General features: G+C 61.5%; 1 protein-coding gene across 1 annotated transcript; it reads left to right on the forward strand.

Moving 5' to 3' along the window:
* Nucleotides 1–244: 244 nt before the first annotated feature.
* On the forward strand, nt 245–10,782 carry QSOX1 (quiescin sulfhydryl oxidase 1). The gene is made up of 12 exons (XM_086463206.1): nt 245–509; nt 2,712–2,812; nt 4,158–4,206; nt 4,387–4,489; nt 5,281–5,371; nt 5,614–5,759; nt 6,227–6,361; nt 6,556–6,685; nt 8,851–8,973; nt 9,087–9,231; nt 9,465–9,644; nt 10,046–10,782. Exons 1-12 carry the CDS (start codon nt 245–247, stop codon nt 10,780–10,782), a joined length of 2,205 nt encoding a protein of 734 aa, XP_086319332.1.
* Nucleotides 10,783–16,375: the final 5,593 nt, after the last annotated feature.

Genomic DNA, 16,375 nt, shown 5'->3' on the forward strand with positions numbered 1-16,375 from the left:
CGCTTGCCCAGCGCGCTGCCTGATGCTGGGGTGTGTGTGTGTGTGTGTGTGTGTGTGTTTTGGGTGGTGCGGGGGTGTCGGGAGGGGGGGGTCGGGGTGCTGCGGGGTGTGCCACTGCGCGTCCGGCAGGGGGCGCTGCCACGCGGGCGGCCTTGGCCCCGCCCCGGGCCCGCCCCCTGGGGGCGGGGCGTGCGGGCGGCCCTAAAGGCGGCGGGCGGCGGGGCGGCGGGCGGCCTGGCGGGCGATGTGGCGGCGGCGGCGGGCGAGGGGCGGCGGCGGGGGGCGGCGCTGGTGGCCGGCGGCAGTGCTGGTGCTGGCGCTGTCGCTGCCGGCGGCGCGGCCCCGCCGGCTGTACTCGGCCGCTGACCCTTTGGAGCTGCTGGGGGCGGGGGCGGAGGGGCGGCTTCTGGGCTCCCCCAGCGCCTGGGCCGTCGAGTTCTTCGCCTCCTGGTGCGGGCACTGCATCCACTTCGCGCCCACATGGCGGGCCCTGGCCCACGACCTCCGCGGTGAGTCCTCGGCCCGGCTGCCCGCCGCTGCCCTCTGCCCCGCTGCCCTGCTTCCCCCCCCCCCCCCTCCTTCCCTGCAACCCTACCTGCCGGCCCCATCAGCACCCGAGATCCTCCCCGTGCCTTTGACCTTGTTCCCCCCCCCCCATATCCCCGTGTCTGTCTTCTCCCATCAGCACCCCTTTTAATCTCCCACGTCTCTGCCCCAGTGTCCTCATCAGCACCCTTAAATCCCCCTTGCATCCCTGTTCTCCTGTCAGCACCCCTAAATCCTCCCTGTGCCCTTACCCCCCTGTCAGTGCTCCTGAACCCCTCATGTGTCCTTGTCCCATCATCCTCCTCTCCATCAGCACTCTTAAATCCGCCCTGCATCCCTGGCCCGGTATCCTCGGCCCCATCAGCACCCCTGCACCCTCCCTATCAGCACCCCTCAATCCCCTCTGCCCCACCCTCCATCAGCACCCTGCCCCAGCCTCCCTGGAGCATCGGCCTGGTGGGAAGGCCCGGGCCCCCCCATGATGCCCAAGGTGTCCCCCTGGCCCACCCCACGGTGGCCAGGCCCGGCTTAATAGCATCCCTGGAGCCCCTTTGACTGGGAGAAGCTCAGGCTAAGCCTGTCGCAGGCATGGGGGGGTGTCCCTCTTCCCACCCCCCCGACCCTCCCTCAGCCCCCCTCCTCCCCGGTGCCCGCAGGGAGGGGCTGGCAGGGCGCCGGGGCCGGGCACTGATCCCAGCGGGTGTGTTCCCGGCTTTGACCTTGGGGCCCGGCCCCGCTTTAGGGACCCGCGCACCCCGCTGCCGGGCCCTTCGCCCCGCCGAGCATCTCCTGCCTCCCCCGCCATCCCGGCCCGCGCGCGGCTTCTCCCCCCTGTTATTGCGCTAATTGATATCGCGCCGTCGCTGCCGGGTGAGTCAGGGCACCGGCCAGGACGGGCATCCCGTCCCGTCCCGTCCCTCCGAGGGGATGCCGTCCCTCCCAGGGGATACCGTCAGCGCTCCCCACCGGGGCAGGATGTGAGGAATGGGGTGCGCGCCCGGGCCCTGCGGGGGAGCGCCGCCTCTCCTGGCCCCTTTCCAGAACAAAGTACCCCCAGGGTTCCCCGCTCGGGAGGCTGGACTGTAGATGGGGGTGCTTGCGGAGGCAGGGCAAGGAAGCCACCCCCGTGCTGGCTTGGCATCCTTGCTGTCATTCCCACGAGTGGGTTTTCGAGGGGGTGGGTGGGCTGGACGGGGAGGATGCCGATGCCGGGGTGGCCTGTGGGCACCACGTGCTGATGAGTCCAGGAGCGTGCCTGGCTGCCTGCGGCAGGGCTTGGCACCGGCCCTCCTGTGCCACTGGTGCCAGGGCAGTGGGAAGCAGCTCGTCTGCCCCGTCACCTGCAGCACAGGAGGGTCCCAGTGGGTCCCCATCTCTGGCAGGCTTCTGCCTAGGGCAGCGTGGGCTCCATCCGTGTGCAGGCACCGCGTCCTTCCTCGTTCTGCTCGAAGGAGAGGCTGGGTGTTCTCCGCCTTGCATCCTTTACACTAAAAAGAAGCCATTTCAGGGCTTTTATCTCCATTTTGCTGCTGATTGTCAGAGCCTGCTATTTGAAATGCTTCCATGCCCTCTTTCCTTCGTCTCTGTTTTACCCCAGGCACCCGCTGGTCCTCCCCAGGGAGGCGGCAGTGGGGAGTCACAGCAGGGGAGTGGATGCTTGGCACCTGGGCGGGCTCAGGGTTTGGGGTTGTTCCCTCTCAGTTATTGACCGTGTCCTTGGTCTGGGGTGAGACAAACTGGAGCCCGTGTTCCCTGCTCTCCTCCAGCTGTGGTTAGCCATCCCTCCCCTTCTCCTGGCGACCTCTTCCCACTGGGGCAGGGGCTGGGCAGGCAGAACCAGACAGGCAGGCAGTTGCGGGCAAAGCTGTCTGCGCGGGCAGGGCGTGCAAAGCCCGGTCCCACCTCACACTGCTTTCCCCACGCTCCTGCTGCACGAAAAGTAGGGCACCAAACACCAGCACAGGCTGTGGCTTTGGATATTTGGGCCTTAGAAACCATCGTTTGGTCTCCTGCAAGGGGCGAGCCGTGATTTCGGGGCCAGGAGAAGCCATGCCACTGTCACAGCAGGAGATCCCTGTCATCTGTACAGCGGTTGTGGGGAGCAGGGTGGGTTTTGGGGCCGCAGAGGGGCTGAGCTGTGCTGACTGCATCCTTTATCCCCACAGAGTGGAGGCCTGCGGTGATGCTGGCAGCCATCGACTGTGCCGACGAGGCCAACCAGCAAGTGTGTGCTGATTTTGGGATAACTGGCTTCCCCACGCTGAAGGTGAGGGCTGTGTGGACCAAGCACTTGCCTGGTTTCACCGTGCTTTGCCTTTTTGCCTGTCTCTTTCTTGCTCAATCAGATCGACAGTGCTATTGCACCAAAATTCTTCCTTTGAGGCTTTACAGGCTGGAGCTGTTTCGCCCTTCCCCAAAACATAGCTGCGGCCGGGCTGTACTGGCACAGCTGCTGGGTGATGTAGCAACAAGCAGGAGGAAAAACAAAATGCTGCTTTGTGGTGAAACGTAGAGGCCGGGTCTCTCCTAGGATGGAGGGGAGTCTGAAACCTGAACTGGAAACCCCATGCCTAGGAAAGGCTGCTGGAGGTCAGAGAGCGGTTGCAGACGCAGGTTTTGGAGGAAGGCACAGGGATGCTGTGGAAGGCTGCACGGGGCTCTCCTGGGAACCTCCTGCGGCAGCTGGCAAGGTGCCGTCCCTCCTCCTGGGCCCGTGCCCGGCCCCTTAACTGTGTCAATACACAGTTTTGCAGTGTTCCCCACTGCAAACAGAGCCTCGCTCCAACACAAGCAATAAAGCCAAAGGACAGCAGGTGCAGGCAGTGAAAGCCAGGGTCACCTTGAGATGGGATGGGGGTGGATAAGGGTTTCCTTAGATCCTTCCTCAGTCCTGGTTGACGGGCTCAGCCAAAGGTGGGTTCAGATTTAGGGGTTTGCCAGGCAGGCTGGCTTGTGCCCGAGCCCTGCCTTGGGATCTCACTGAGCGCCCACTGCCTGTGGGACATTGACTGAAGCGCCTCTTGGGGCAGGGAGGCATGCTGATGTGGCAGTGCGAAGAAGTCACTTGCTTCGCATCCCCTGTCCCCAACAAACACCTTTTGCAAACAGCCTGTGCTCCCAGCCCAGCCTGCAAAGCAAACACTTGTCTGATGCAACCTGATTTCACTGCTCTGGCTATACTGCGGGCACTGGAGCCACTGTGGGAGGCCAGGAGTGGGCAGGAAAAAACCCTTCTCCCACTTTGTGAGAGCTTTGGAGCAAGGAGACAGCAGCTTGCAGGACCAGGGAGGTACTAGCTGCCTCCCTGGGACCCCTGGAGGCACCTGCCCTCCTTTCTGCCAGTGCTCAGCCCTTGGCTGGACAAGGCTTCCAGCCCATGCCTGCATCCCTCCCCTCCAGGGATGCCCCACAAGACAGAGACACGGCCGGGAGCTTCCTCAGCAGTGGCTGGTGTCGCTTGGCGTGCTGTAACATTGTGGGGAAACTGAGGCAGAGCTGGTCCAGGGGGGAGCCTCTGCCTGAGGAGCTACACTGCCTCCCTGTCCCACTCCAAACATTCTCACTCCAGTTTCCACTTGTGGTGTTTGTTGGGTTTTTTTTTACCTTTTCAGTTCTTCCGAGCTTTTAGCAAGAAGGCGGAGGATGGGATCAGGATTACCAGTGAGTATTCTGAGCATGGGGTTCCTTTACCCTGCGTGCCAACAGCCCTGCTGCCCATGCACCCCCATGCATTGGGACCTTCAGGGAGCCCGGGGAGGCATCTATGAGCAGCTCCCCTTGGCTCAGCCCATGGGACTGGCTTCCCCGGGACTGACCCCTTGGCATCCTGTTTACCTGTAGATCCCAGCGCCACCGTCGAGGACCTGCGCCATGCCATCATCACCAACCTTGAGCAGAGCCAGGATGCCTGGCCTCCTGCCTGCCCTCCGCTGGAGCCGGCGAGGTAGAGGTGGTGTGATGGGGGGGTGGTTCTGGCAGCCTCTGTCCCATGGAGAGCAGGTTTCTGGGGAAATCCTAAGTCAAAAATTAACACAGAGCAGCCACTGCGTCACCCACGTCCCAGGGAGGTGCAGAAGACCTGGCTGGGCTAGAGCCACTTATGTGGCCTAGATGAGATAGGCCGCGTTGTTGCATCTCCTAACGAACCTGCTTGTCAGCCTTAATTAGAGCGAGCGGTGCCTGGGCTGGGGACGCGGCAGTGCCGTGCCATGCTGAGTGAGGCCGCTGCCGTTAGCAGCTTTTTCCTGCTCTGAGAAAGGGTTTTCTTGATTTGGTACAAATTTCTTGGGATCTGAGTTGTCTTTGCCGGACACAGTTGGTTGCTCTGCTGTCCTGGGGGGCAGCGTTTGGTGTTCCCAGAGCAGTGGTTGAGCTGGGCACGTGCTTCAGGTCTCTGGTGCCTCCATGTCCTAGCCAAAAAAACCAACAGCCCTGATTCAAGTTCATTGCTGTTTTTTTCCCCTGGGTGAATATGCAGCTCCCTCCTGCCGTGCCCTTTGCTTTGTTTTCTGCCTCCTTGGCTGACCCCAGCGGGTTTTCTCAAAGCTTGTGAACCAGAGCAGAAAATTGGGCTGGAAACTTCAACAGGGAGGAATTGCCTGCTCAGTGGGGCCGAGCCTGCACCAACATCCCCTGCTGAATCACTGGGACAAGGGACAAGCTCCTTTTGGGCAGGAGGGCAGAGCATCAGGCTACTGCCGAGGCACCTGCTGCCATCCCCTTCTCTTTTTGCAGTGCGGAGGAGGTTCGCACCTTCTTCCAGAGGAACAAGGACCAGTACCTGGCGCTGATCTTCGAGAAAAGTGACTCTTTTGTGGGCAGAGAGGTGAGTACAGCTGCATTTATCCCCCATTTCTCTTGAAGCCCGTGTCCCTGGTGCCTGATAACTCCTGGGTGCCTTTGGCAGGGAAGTCCTGTCCCGTCAGCCTCCCTGGTCAGCTTGCACGCTGCCTTGCAGGTGCAAAGTGTTACACAGGGTGCTAAACAGCCCTGATGCACCCCTGGTGGGGCTGGGGATCCTGCTGCCCCCCCCCCCCCCATCTGACCCCAGGGTCACTGGGCTTGCAGGTGGCACTGGACATGCTGCAGTACGAGAACGTGGCGGTGAGGAGGGTGCTGAGCAGCGAGGAGGAGCTCGTGGAGAAGTTCGGTGTCACCACTTTCCCCTCCGGCTACCTGCTCCTCCGCAATGGTTCCTTCTTCCGCCTGCCTGTGTGAGTGCTGGACACAGGGCTGTGGGTCTGGGGACTTTGGTGGGGTGCCAGGCTTGTGCCCCATCTCGCCACTCTCCTTTGTTATTGTGGGAAAGTTCATTAGGAAGGAGGTAGTGGCTGGGTCGGGCAGGCTGGTGGGATGTAGCGGTCTGCTGGTGGGCACTGAACAGGACTGCCAGCCCTGCCTGGAGCTGGCAAGAGGGAAAATGAGTTGTGACTGAGCCATCCCTCTGCCACATCTGCCTGGAGGTGTCATGGTGCAGCTCCTCAGGGCTCAGCTCTGCTCTGGGGTGTGTGCCAGGATACCCACCGCTGGGGTGACCAGAGAGTGTGGAGCATCCCATACTTGTTCCCGAGGTCTAAGTTGCCCATGTGGCCAAGAATTTGGTCTCCTTTGCTTCCTCCTGGGGGCCAGGGGCTGTTTTGGAGGGAAGAGGGTCTTCCTCATGGCTTCTCCTTCCTTGCAGGCACGTGGAGGCGCGCTCCTTCTACACCTACTACCTGCGCATGCTCTCGGGTGTCACCCGTGGCTCCTACAAGCTGAACGCAACCGTTGGTGCTTCCAATGAGACCCACATGTCCCAGCCAAAGCATGCTGACCGGTCAGACCTCCCCCTCCATCGTTCTGGGGCTGGGGGATGCCGGGGCTGGTGCAGGGAGGAGATGCCATGGCCATGGGTGGGCAACAGGCTGGGACTGTGCTTTTCCCCTGGGAAAAACCCCCAAATTGTGGCTGGGTCCCTGGGGGTGGCAATTAATGGGCTGACAGACCACCGTGTTGCGCTGCCCTCCCCAGCTCCAAGGTGTACATGGCCGACCTGGAGTCCACGCTGCACTACTCATTGCGAGTGGAGGCTACCCGTGCTCCCACGCTGTCGGGAGCCCAGCTGGCCGCCTTCAGGTGCTACGTGTCCACGCTGGTGAAGGTGAGGAGCTTTGGGTGTCGGGAGAGGAACTGCCCACGCCTCCATGTAGCTATTTTTAAGGTGAAATGCAAATGCAGGGTGTGGGTCACCACGTCCCAGCACTCACAGGTAGCGAAGCGTGGCGGTCTCAGATGTGAGCCCTGCGTCCTGGTGCTCAGCACGTCCTATGGCCACCGTGGGACTGTCCCCATCCCCGTGGATCTCCAGACTCAGCCTAGAGTCCCAACAGGAGCCAAAAGTGGGTGCTGGAGAGTTTCAGACGAGAATGGGGTGTGCAGGTATTGGTGGGCAGAGCAGGATTGGCACTTGCAGGAGACGTTGGGGCAGTAGGTGTTCTCAGAAGAGACGCTGCCACCCACTAGTGTGGCAGAGATGGTGGGAGGGCTTTGTAACTGATTGCCTGACTGGGATGCTCAGCGCAGGGAGCTGATCTTCTCTGCAGGCTCCTTTGATAGTCCAGGAAAGGGACTCCTGCTCTGAGTCAGACTCAGGAAGAGCCAAATTTAAGGTCGTCTTTTTTTCGTCTCTGTTGGGCTTGGTGAAATTGAAGCATGTAGGAGCTTTGAGGCATCAGAAGCAGGGCAGTTTCATTTCCTGGTGCGATGGAGCTCTGCATTTGGCTGAGTTTTCCACCCTTGCGATTGCAGGAGCCCTATCTCCATCCTCATCCCTGTCCCAGCCAGGGCTCCCGGGCAGAGCTTCCCCTGGCCGTGCCTGCCTTCTTTGCTCCCTCCTTTGTCACCCAGGGTCTCAGGCTCAGTTTGGACCTTGCATAGCCCTCGCTGATGTGTGAGACACCCTGTGCTCCCACCCCTGCCTGCTCTCCCTCAGCAAAGAGCTCCAAATATGAGCCACTGGTGCAACGAGTCTTAAGTCCTCAGCTCAGAGCTTCACGTGGCTCTTCCTCTGCTTGCCCCCAGCTATCACCCTCACTATTTCTCCCTTTAACATCATCCACAGGGTTACGGAAATAAATCCCCCATTGCACCAGCTCCCTGGCCAAGGGTATGAGCTTGCCGGGGTGGTGGGGAGCAGCAGTGGTTTTATTTGATCAGCTTTTAATTCTTCCTGCAATTGGAAGAATTAATGGGACACGGAGGACCCCAGGTTCCCCAGGAGGAGCTGTAGCGCTGGCCCCAGCAAGGAGGCGAAGGTGCATCCCCGCCGCGGGCAGGAGGCAGCGGGGCGACGGGTGCCGGTGCTTCCCCGGGGTGCCGAGCCGGCGGGGCGGTGGGTGCCGGTGCTTCCCCGGGGTGCCGAGCCGGCGGGGCGGTGGGTGCCGGCGCTTCCCCGGGGTGCCGAGCCGGCGGGGCGGTGGGTGCCGGCGCTTCCCCGGGGTGCCGAGCCGGCGGGGCGGTGGGTGCCGGCGCTGCCGTTGCCGCGCACATCCACAGGACGGAGCAGCATCCCCAGGATTGCTGCCAGCCCGGCAGGGCTCTGGCTGCGGGAGCTCAGCCGGCGGGTCCCAGCCTTAACTCTTGCCTTCCCAAGAGGTGTTTGAAGAAAGGAGGGGGGGAAAAGTCCTGACGTGGAAAGAAGCGGTGCCTGGGACAGCAGGGCGTCGTGCAGCAAAGCCTCCCGCTGAAGGAGCTGGCGGGCCACCTGCGTTCTGCAGCAGAAATGTCAGCTCGCAGATGAATTCCCCTGTGAATTTGGGACTTTCTGTGCAATTCCCCACAGGCCCGGGGAGAACAGCTCAGACTTAGCAAAATGCTCCTTCCCTTTGCTTCCCTGACACTTTTCCTGGGTGCTGTTGGTCTCATCCTCCTCATGGGTCAGTTGCTCTATCTGTCCGTCCATCGGTGGCACGCGCTGGTGGGCTGCCCCCTCTCCCCAAAGCGCCTATGGTTTTAAAGTGCTGCTGCTAATCGGCTTTGTGCTGACTTATGGTCAGAGTGGCTTTTTGTCTCCCTCAGATGGGGCCGACGTTCAGAGCCTGAACATGCACGCGGGGGCCTCGCCTCCGTGGGGGGGACACGCTGTGGCCCCCAGCCCCTTGGGGCCAGGCACAGAAATCTTGCTGCGCCCATGCTGCCCTCTGGCACCCGCTGCCGTAGAGGATGCTGGTGCTGCCCGGTGCTGGGGGTGAGCTGGGGGTGCTGTGGGCTGCCCTGCTGTTCCCAGGGGAGGGTCTGGGTTTCCTCACCCCTCTCCCCCCTCTGCAGTACTTCCCCGGGCGCCCCTGCGTGCAGACCTACCTGCAGTCCCTGGATGGATGGCTGAGGAACTGGACGGAGCCTGAGCTGCCTCGCAGCGCCTTGAAGGAGGCCATGAAGAATAACAGAGATGTAAGGCACCCGCAGGGACCGCGGCCCCCGCTCTCCTCTCCTCACCCCTGCCCCTTACCCCCCACCCCACGTTATCTGCCAGCTCCATCACGTTCTGTCCATCTGTCCTCCAGGCCTCCCACCCTGCTGTGCTCCCCACCAACGTGACCTGGGTGGGCTGCCAGGGCAGCGAACCCCACTTCCGCGGCTACCCCTGTGGGCTCTGGACCATCTTCCACCTGCTGACAGTCCAGGCTGCCCAGCGCGGCCCTGACAAAGGTATCGGTGTTCCCAGGGGCGTTTGGGTCTCGGGGAGGGGGCGTCCAGACAGATTGTGGCATGGGTGGGGGTGCTGTGTGCAGGCAAAGGCTTGTCTTGCCCCGAGGCAGGTCTGCAGGGAGGGCAAGTGCTGCAGGGTCAGGGTGCAGGGCTGTCATCTCGGCTGTGGGACTGTGGCACTGTGGGGTCCAGGCTTGCTCTCCCATCCCCTCCTGTCCTCTGCCTCCCCCCAGAGCTGCCACTGGAGGTGCTGGGCACCATGCGCTGCTACGTCCAGCACTTCTTTGGCTGCCAGGAGTGTGCTGAGCACTTTGAGGCCATGGCAGCCAAGTCCATGGACCTGGTGGCGGGCCGGGAGGAGGCTGTCCTCTGGCTCTGGTCCCACCACAACGAGGTCAATGCTCGCCTGGCAGGTAAGGAGGGCTGCGGGGAGGGGAGCTGGGGCGGTTTCCCAAGGGGAAAGGGGAGGCAAGGTGGAGGAGCATTCCTCCTCCTGCGTGGAGCTGGCAAGTGGCTGCATTAACGTGCAGCCGTGGGGACATCCCATTGTCATTGTCCCCTATCACAGGGGACAGCAGCTGGTCACGCAGCATCAGACCACCCCGGAGCTCCAGTTAGGTCTTATGTGCTGCCCACAGAGAGCTTCCCAAAGCTGCTGCGTGCCCTCTGAGGACCCCTCTTCCTGAGACGGCTCCTCCTAATGTCCCCATCGCCATCCCCAGCTGCTGGATGCTCTGGGCTGTTTATACCTGTACAGGGGGAGGGCTGTGTTGCGTGTCCCCTCTAACCCCTGTGCTGGCTCCGGTCCCTGCAGGAGGTGACACAGAGGACCCCAGGTTCCCCAAGCTGCAGTGGCCTCCACCAGACATGTGTCCCCAGTGCCACAAGGAGGAGCGGGGGGTGCACGCCTGGGACGAGCCAGCTGTGGTCACCTTCCTCAAGGCGCACTTCTCCCCGGCCAACATCTACCCGGACTATGTGGAGGCTGACCCCATCCCCATGGCCGGGGAGGGGATAGGCACCAGGCTGAGCACTGAGGGCCCACGAGAGGAGAGGGAGAAGGAGGAGGAAGAGGAGGAAAAGGAGACGGAGGGCGAGATGAGAGCTCTGGGGCGATCAGGCTCCCCCGAGCCACGGCGCCCCAGCATTGTGCAGCTGAACCCCAAGCTGCGGGAGGTGGGCGAGGACATCGTAGACCTGGACTCCTTCAGCAAGCAGCACTTCAAGAGCCAGGCACTGCGAGCAGCAGCCGGCCGGCGCCGGCGGCTCAGCAAACGGGACACCATCGCCCTGCCCCGGGATGCCGGGGTGGGCCGGGAGCGCCGGCGGGCTCCCAGTGTCCTGGTCCGGGAGGAGGAGGAGGAAGAGGCCGGGGAGGGTGTGCGAAGGAGCCCCTGGCTGCGGGTCCTTGGCTTGGGCTTCTCCCGCCTGGACATCAGCCTGTGCGTCGCCCTTTATTTCCTCTCCTCCATGTGCCTCCTGGGCATGTACACCTTCTTCCGCCTCCGCACCCGTGCCCGGAAAGGCCGCACCAGCTTCCCTGTGGCCTGAGAGTGGTTGCTGGGGTCCGAGGGCTGCCCCCAGGGTGGGTGGGCTGCTGAGCTAGGGCACCCCTGGGACAGTCAGTGTTTTGTCCCCCAGCAGGAAGGGGTTGGTGCGTCCCCTCTGGGAGCTGCCCTGCTCGCAGCAGTTGCCTCACCCAGGGTGGGGGCAGAGGGTAGAGGGCTCTTTTTGGGTGAAGCTCCCCTTGGGAGTGCCCCAGCACTGGGCTGATTTCAAACTGGGAACCCCAGTCCCATGCTGGGGAGCAGCCCTTTGGGGTCAAACCACTAGTTGGGTCAGGAGGGTGGGGGTTTAGCTCCCCAAAAAGTGGCCACTGCTGGGCAGGGAGTGGGCAGTGATGGGTTCAGCTGCATTTTGTGCGTCCACCCTCCGAGATGTGGACCGGGCCCCCCTCCCCTGCCTTTCCTTGCCCCTTCCCCATGCTGTTGCTCGCTCTCTGCTTGTCTTAGTGGAATAAATTATTTTTGCTAAGGCCAGCCCCCCTGTGTCGGCTGGTCCCTGCCGCATGGGCACACTGGGATAACGCCTACCCTCCCTGACATCCCCCCACTGGTCTCCCCTGTCACTCCAGGAGGAGCACTGGCTCGGTTTAAATCCTTTAAATATATTTGATTGTTATTGTACATTTTCTCCTGCTTTTTCATTCTGGATGCACCCTTGGCCAGCTGCCCCCCATACAGCCATCATGTCCCCATGGTTCAGTTGGCTCGTGGTTTGTCCTCAAGCAGGGTGTTGGGGAAGGAGCCGGGGGGGGGGGGGGGGGGCGGGGGGGGCAGGAAGCTGCTGGAAAGATGCTGGCAAGATGCTGGCATGAGCCGTGGAGCTGCAGTTCAGTGCTGCCCGTGTCCATGGTCCACAGAGGGGAGACAGGCGTGAGCACCCCTGCATCCCCCTGGGGCCTGAGACTGCTGTGGGTGTGAGCCCCCTGTGCCTGTCCCCGATTCTCTCTGCCCTTTTATCCTTGTTAGGAATCATTAAGGAAAATGGTTGTTTTCCAGAGCCAGGGCCGGAGCCATCTGCTCTCCCGGCGCTGCCTAAATCCCCCTGTAACAAATTCATTGGGATTACGCTGCCCTCCCCTAATCCCGGCCCTTCCCCCTGCGTGGGGGATTTAAAAGGATTAGAGCCCGGCCGATAATAAACTTTATTAAGGGGGAGGGGGGGTGTCAATCCGATTTGGAGCCTTTTTCTTGATATCTTCACTTTGCCCAGGTGGGAGGCGAGGACTGGTGGGATGGGGAAGGAGGGCAGCCGGCTCTGCTGCTGCCCAGGCACCAGGAGCTCTGACTCCTCTGGCCTTTCCTCGCTCATCTGCCCTTGAAATGAATTTTTCTTGCTCCGCCTTTCGTTCTTCGTCGTCTGTTCATGGTCACACCTCCAAGGGACAGCGAGCTGGCACCCCTGCCCTGCCACTGCTGGCACACTTGGCCTTGGCCATGTCCCTTAGTTGGGCCCTGGGTGACCTCATCCCAGCGTGGAGGGGGACTGTGTCCCCCCAGCCGGATGCTGGTCCTGCCCACTGCGGGGTGATGGATGGGCAAGGTCTCATAGCTGCAGCCCTGCTGCCTCCTTCTTGATTTCCCCAGGGGGTTTATCCCCAACATCAATAACCCCCCGTGCACCCCCTCCCCACCAGCTGCTCCCCTGTGTGGGACTGAGGGCTTGCAATGAGGGGCTGCCCGCAGCCACCCCTGGCCCTAAAACAGCTCGGTGGGGCTGCTGAAGCCAAGGACAGGCTGGGGGATGTATTAGGGGGCTGCAGTAGGTGGGTGCATTGGGGGGGGTGCAGCAGCGAGGTGCAGGGGATTAGGGCTGGGGAGGTGGGTGCTGGGTCAAGGGAGGAGGGAGCTGCTGGCAGGGGGTTAGCAGGCAGCCGCAGGCAGGGCTGCCCAGATTAGCATCCCCGACAGGCCCGCCGGGGAGATTTACAGGGCTGGGGAGCTAAAGCCGCCGTGCACGCAGGAGAAAGAGAGTCCAGTAAATAGACTTTCCGTAATCCTGTTTGGTGCAGTCCCAATCCTCCCAGCCTCTGCTCTCCTGGGCTGTGTCCACCCCGCAGCACCTACGGAACCCCAGTGCGAGGCACAAACGGGCCGGTGCAGGCAGCGGTGTGGGCAGGAGGCTGCTGCAGGGCTCAGTGCTGCCCGGGGGGTGTCCCCCACACTGTACTCCACCAGGATGGTGACTTCAGGGCAGGGTCCCACCCGAGCCCTGGCACAGGCGGAGCATCAAAGTGTGCCGTGGCCACGCTCATGGGTGGGACGGACTGTCCTGGGGAGGGAACCCCTGCTCCAAGCCCCCCTGAGGTGCCTTCCCTGGTGGAGGTTACCCCTTGCCAGTGCTGCCACGATCCGGGGCGTCCCCAGGGCTAATTACCCAAATGGCCGCAGGCTAGCGCGAGGCAGCCGCTATTCCCTAATACAATTTCTCCTCAAGTGCAATTTAATTTTCTGCAAGGCTGGTGGCCGGCCCCTCGCGCCCCCCGCACACCCAGCCACCTTCCCACCCCTTCAGCACTTGCTCCCTCCCGCCTCGCCCCTCTTCCCTTTCCCTCCTCGGCATAGGCAAGAGCCTTTCTCTGCCGGCATCCCCTTGTCCGCCTGCACTCAGGCCGTAAAATCACTGGGGGTTCGCTTAACACTGATTAATATTCAGTATCACAATTAGCAACGTCCTGTTCGGCAGTGACTGCGAGGGGAGAGGCTTTCTCCGGCCGCTGGTGAGTACCCCGGTCTTGCCGTGTTTGTCCTTGCTCCAGGCCACCCTGGCAATAAGGGTGTATGTGGGAAGGGGTCACGGGTAGTTAGGAAGTGGGGACTGGTGGGGGCTGCTGGTGGGCTGTGCACATGCAGGCTTGGGATGCTGTGGCCAGCGCTGCCCGGAGGGGAGGTGGCCCCATGCCGAAGGGTGGCTATGGGCAGCTTTGGCCCCGTAAGGATGTTCCTCCCTCGGGCTTGGGGAGCTGGTTTTGTCACATGAGGGAACTCTGAGAGCTGGGCTGACACCTGGCAAACTCGCTGCATGAGTGGTGCAAAGCCTTGCTGTCGACTGAGCTCCCCGGCACCTCTGAGCCCACTTGGGCTTTGCTGTTGGGAGACACATCTCTGTTCACACTCACCCAGGCATGGGCTAGGTGTGGGTTTTCCTTATGCTCCCCCAGTTCTGCCTTGAAACACCCGTGTTGCACCTGGGAATGATGCACTGACGTCCCCATCAGTGACATGCTGCCCAAACCAGCCCAAATCCCTGCATGCCTGGGGCTGGGGCACATGAGGGAAGGCTGGGTCTGGGTCTTGGTAAAGGCTCTGGGGTTTACCTGCTTTTTTATTATTAATTGACACTGGTAGGGAAGGTGCAGGAGCACCATCCCTGCTCGTCTGTGGGGTTTGCATCATAGTGTCGTGCTGGTTGTGTCTTCAACCAGCTGCAGGGGCAGAGGGGGTTCAGGTGATGTGGAGGAGGGAGTGAGGCATCGGTGCGGGGCCAGAGCCCCCCCCCCCCCCCCCCCCCCCAAACTGCCACAGCAGTACAATCTGATGAAAATCATGACATGCACCCTCTGCAGGCTGGTCACCACAGACCCTTAGGTCTGTTTTAGCTGTGCAAAGAGGAGCAAGCCCGGAGGGGGGGCATTTCACACCCATCACGTATAACCTCCCCGTCCTCAGGCTCCACCAGAACCCGGCAGCACCTTTGGTGGCACAAAGGTGGTTTGCTGGACCAGCAGCTCATGCCCATCTCCACCACCCTCTCCTCCCCACATGCCGGGATAATGGGGTGTGCTGGGGAAAGCAAACCAGAAGAGACCAAAAAAACCCAAAAGCAACTAAAAACACCCAAAAGAGGCCAACCCCCCCCCCCCCTATGTGAGGAACAGGTGGACAGCAGAAAGGCTGGAGGGGGACAAAACAATACTGCAACAGTGGGGAAGGGGTGAAGACTCTACTGGGAAGATGTGGTGAGAGGAGAGCGAGCAGGGAGGATGATACTGGTTTGGGTTTTTTTGGTGGACACTCGTGGTGGCAGTTCCCCTGACAGCATAATGCTCCCCCAAGGTGAAGGCTTGGTGCTGCCTCACTCCCTTTGCCCACTGGCTGCTGCCATGAGTGATCCCCAGCAAGGCAGAGGGGGCTGGATCAATCTGGCAAAGCAGAAAAATGAATGAAAATTGAATTCCCCGAGGAGAAGGGGGTGGGGGTAGCTGTTATCCCAGCTGAGAGATAAATCAGAGCGAGCCAGCGAGGGGGGGATGGAGGTGACTCCCAGCAGTGGTGGAATAATTAGGGAAATAGGTTGGAAATGCAAAGTGCTGGGACAGGGAGGCCGTGGGGTAGTGTCTGTCTGTCCACCTGTCCGCACATTGGGCTAAACTTCTCCCATGAATCTGCCTTAGGGACCTGCTTTTCTGCGTCCCCGGGCTGGCAGCCGTGGTCCAGCCCTGCTGGCTGGCTGGGACCCCCTGGGGGGGACGGTGGCCCCTGCCCCAAGGGGCTGGGGAGCGCAGGTGGTTGGGGGTGGCGGGGGCCTGGATGCACTTAATGCACTTAAGAGCTGTCGCTTGATTTAGAGGAGGAGGGGAGGGGATGCAGTGGGAGGGGATGGGATTCACCACCTCCCCCGTGGTGGGAAGTCGATTTCAGGGCTCGGTGGACTGCAGCGGGCGGGCTCACTCCCGCAATGAGTGTGCACTGGTCTCTGCCAGGTGGTTTCAGATGAGCCAGCCAGGGTTTTGCTGGTAAAATGAACCTTTGGGGTCAAAAAACAGCAGCTCATTGGAAAACTATTTTTTTTTTTTCCTAAGGAATCATCAGGCTTAATAAATTTCTTAGATTTTATTACTTTTATTTTTAAACTACTTTTTTTTTTTTTTTCACGATTCCTGGCATGTCCCACCTGCACATTTCCCGAGGGGTCAGTTCAGTTTTTTCAGGTAGGAAAAGCCTCTTCCCAGTTTGCATTTCAGCATGGAAATGAAGACATGGAAAGGGCACCCATGAGCTGGGGGCAGCTGTGCTCTTGGCTGGGCTGAGCGCCCTTCCCTCCCCTCCCAGCACTGCCATGTGTGCCGCCTTGGAGGTTTCACCCCACTCAGGCAGGCTTGGTGCTCCAAGTGCCCCTTAGCCAGGCAGTGCGGGACATCACAGCACATCAGGGCCATTTGGCACCGTTGTCCCCAAGCCAATGACGCAGTGACTATCAGGGAGGGTGATGCTCGAGGCACACACTCTGGCTAACTTCAGCTGCGCCATGGTGAGCTTCCTTGCTCGGCCCTTTGCCGCTGGCTGCTGCCGCCTCTCAACACGCTGGTTCCACTCTGGTGCCACAGGCTGGGTTGCCGCAGGGTTTTCCCTCGGCAAAGCCCTGTGGGGATCCTTCTGGAAGCCGTAGTCATGCCAAGCCCTTTGGTCTGTGCCCTTGGCATCGCCACCCTTGTGCCGTGTCAGTAGTGGCTGTTGAGCTGGGCGTGCTGCAGCGCTGCGGAGCTGGGTTGGCTCTTTCCATGCCCCGATGTGGCCCTGGGGGAGCTGCTGGGGGACGGGCCCTGGGGCACGGGTGCGTTTCGGCAGCCTGTAGAAGCACA

Source organism: Leptosomus discolor, chromosome 3 (genome assembly GCF_034619465.1).
Source record: "Leptosomus discolor isolate bLepDis1 chromosome 3, bLepDis1.hap2, whole genome shotgun sequence".
NCBI classification, from domain to species: Eukaryota; Metazoa; Chordata; class Aves; order Leptosomiformes; family Leptosomidae; genus Leptosomus; species Leptosomus discolor.

Bases quoted from the DNA above. Each gene is read 5' to 3' on its own strand.
- QSOX1 (XM_086463206.1), top strand. From the start codon at position 245: ATGTGGCGGCGGCGGCGGGCGAGGGGCGGCGGCGGGGGGCGGCGCTGG. The intron at 510-2,711 runs GTGAGTCCTCGG...TTATCCCCACAG, and splicing joins CCTGGCCCACGACCTCCGCG to AGTGGAGGCCTGCGGTGATG. The intron at 5,372-5,613 runs GTGAGTACAGCT...CTGGGCTTGCAG, and splicing joins ACTCTTTTGTGGGCAGAGAG to GTGGCACTGGACATGCTGCA.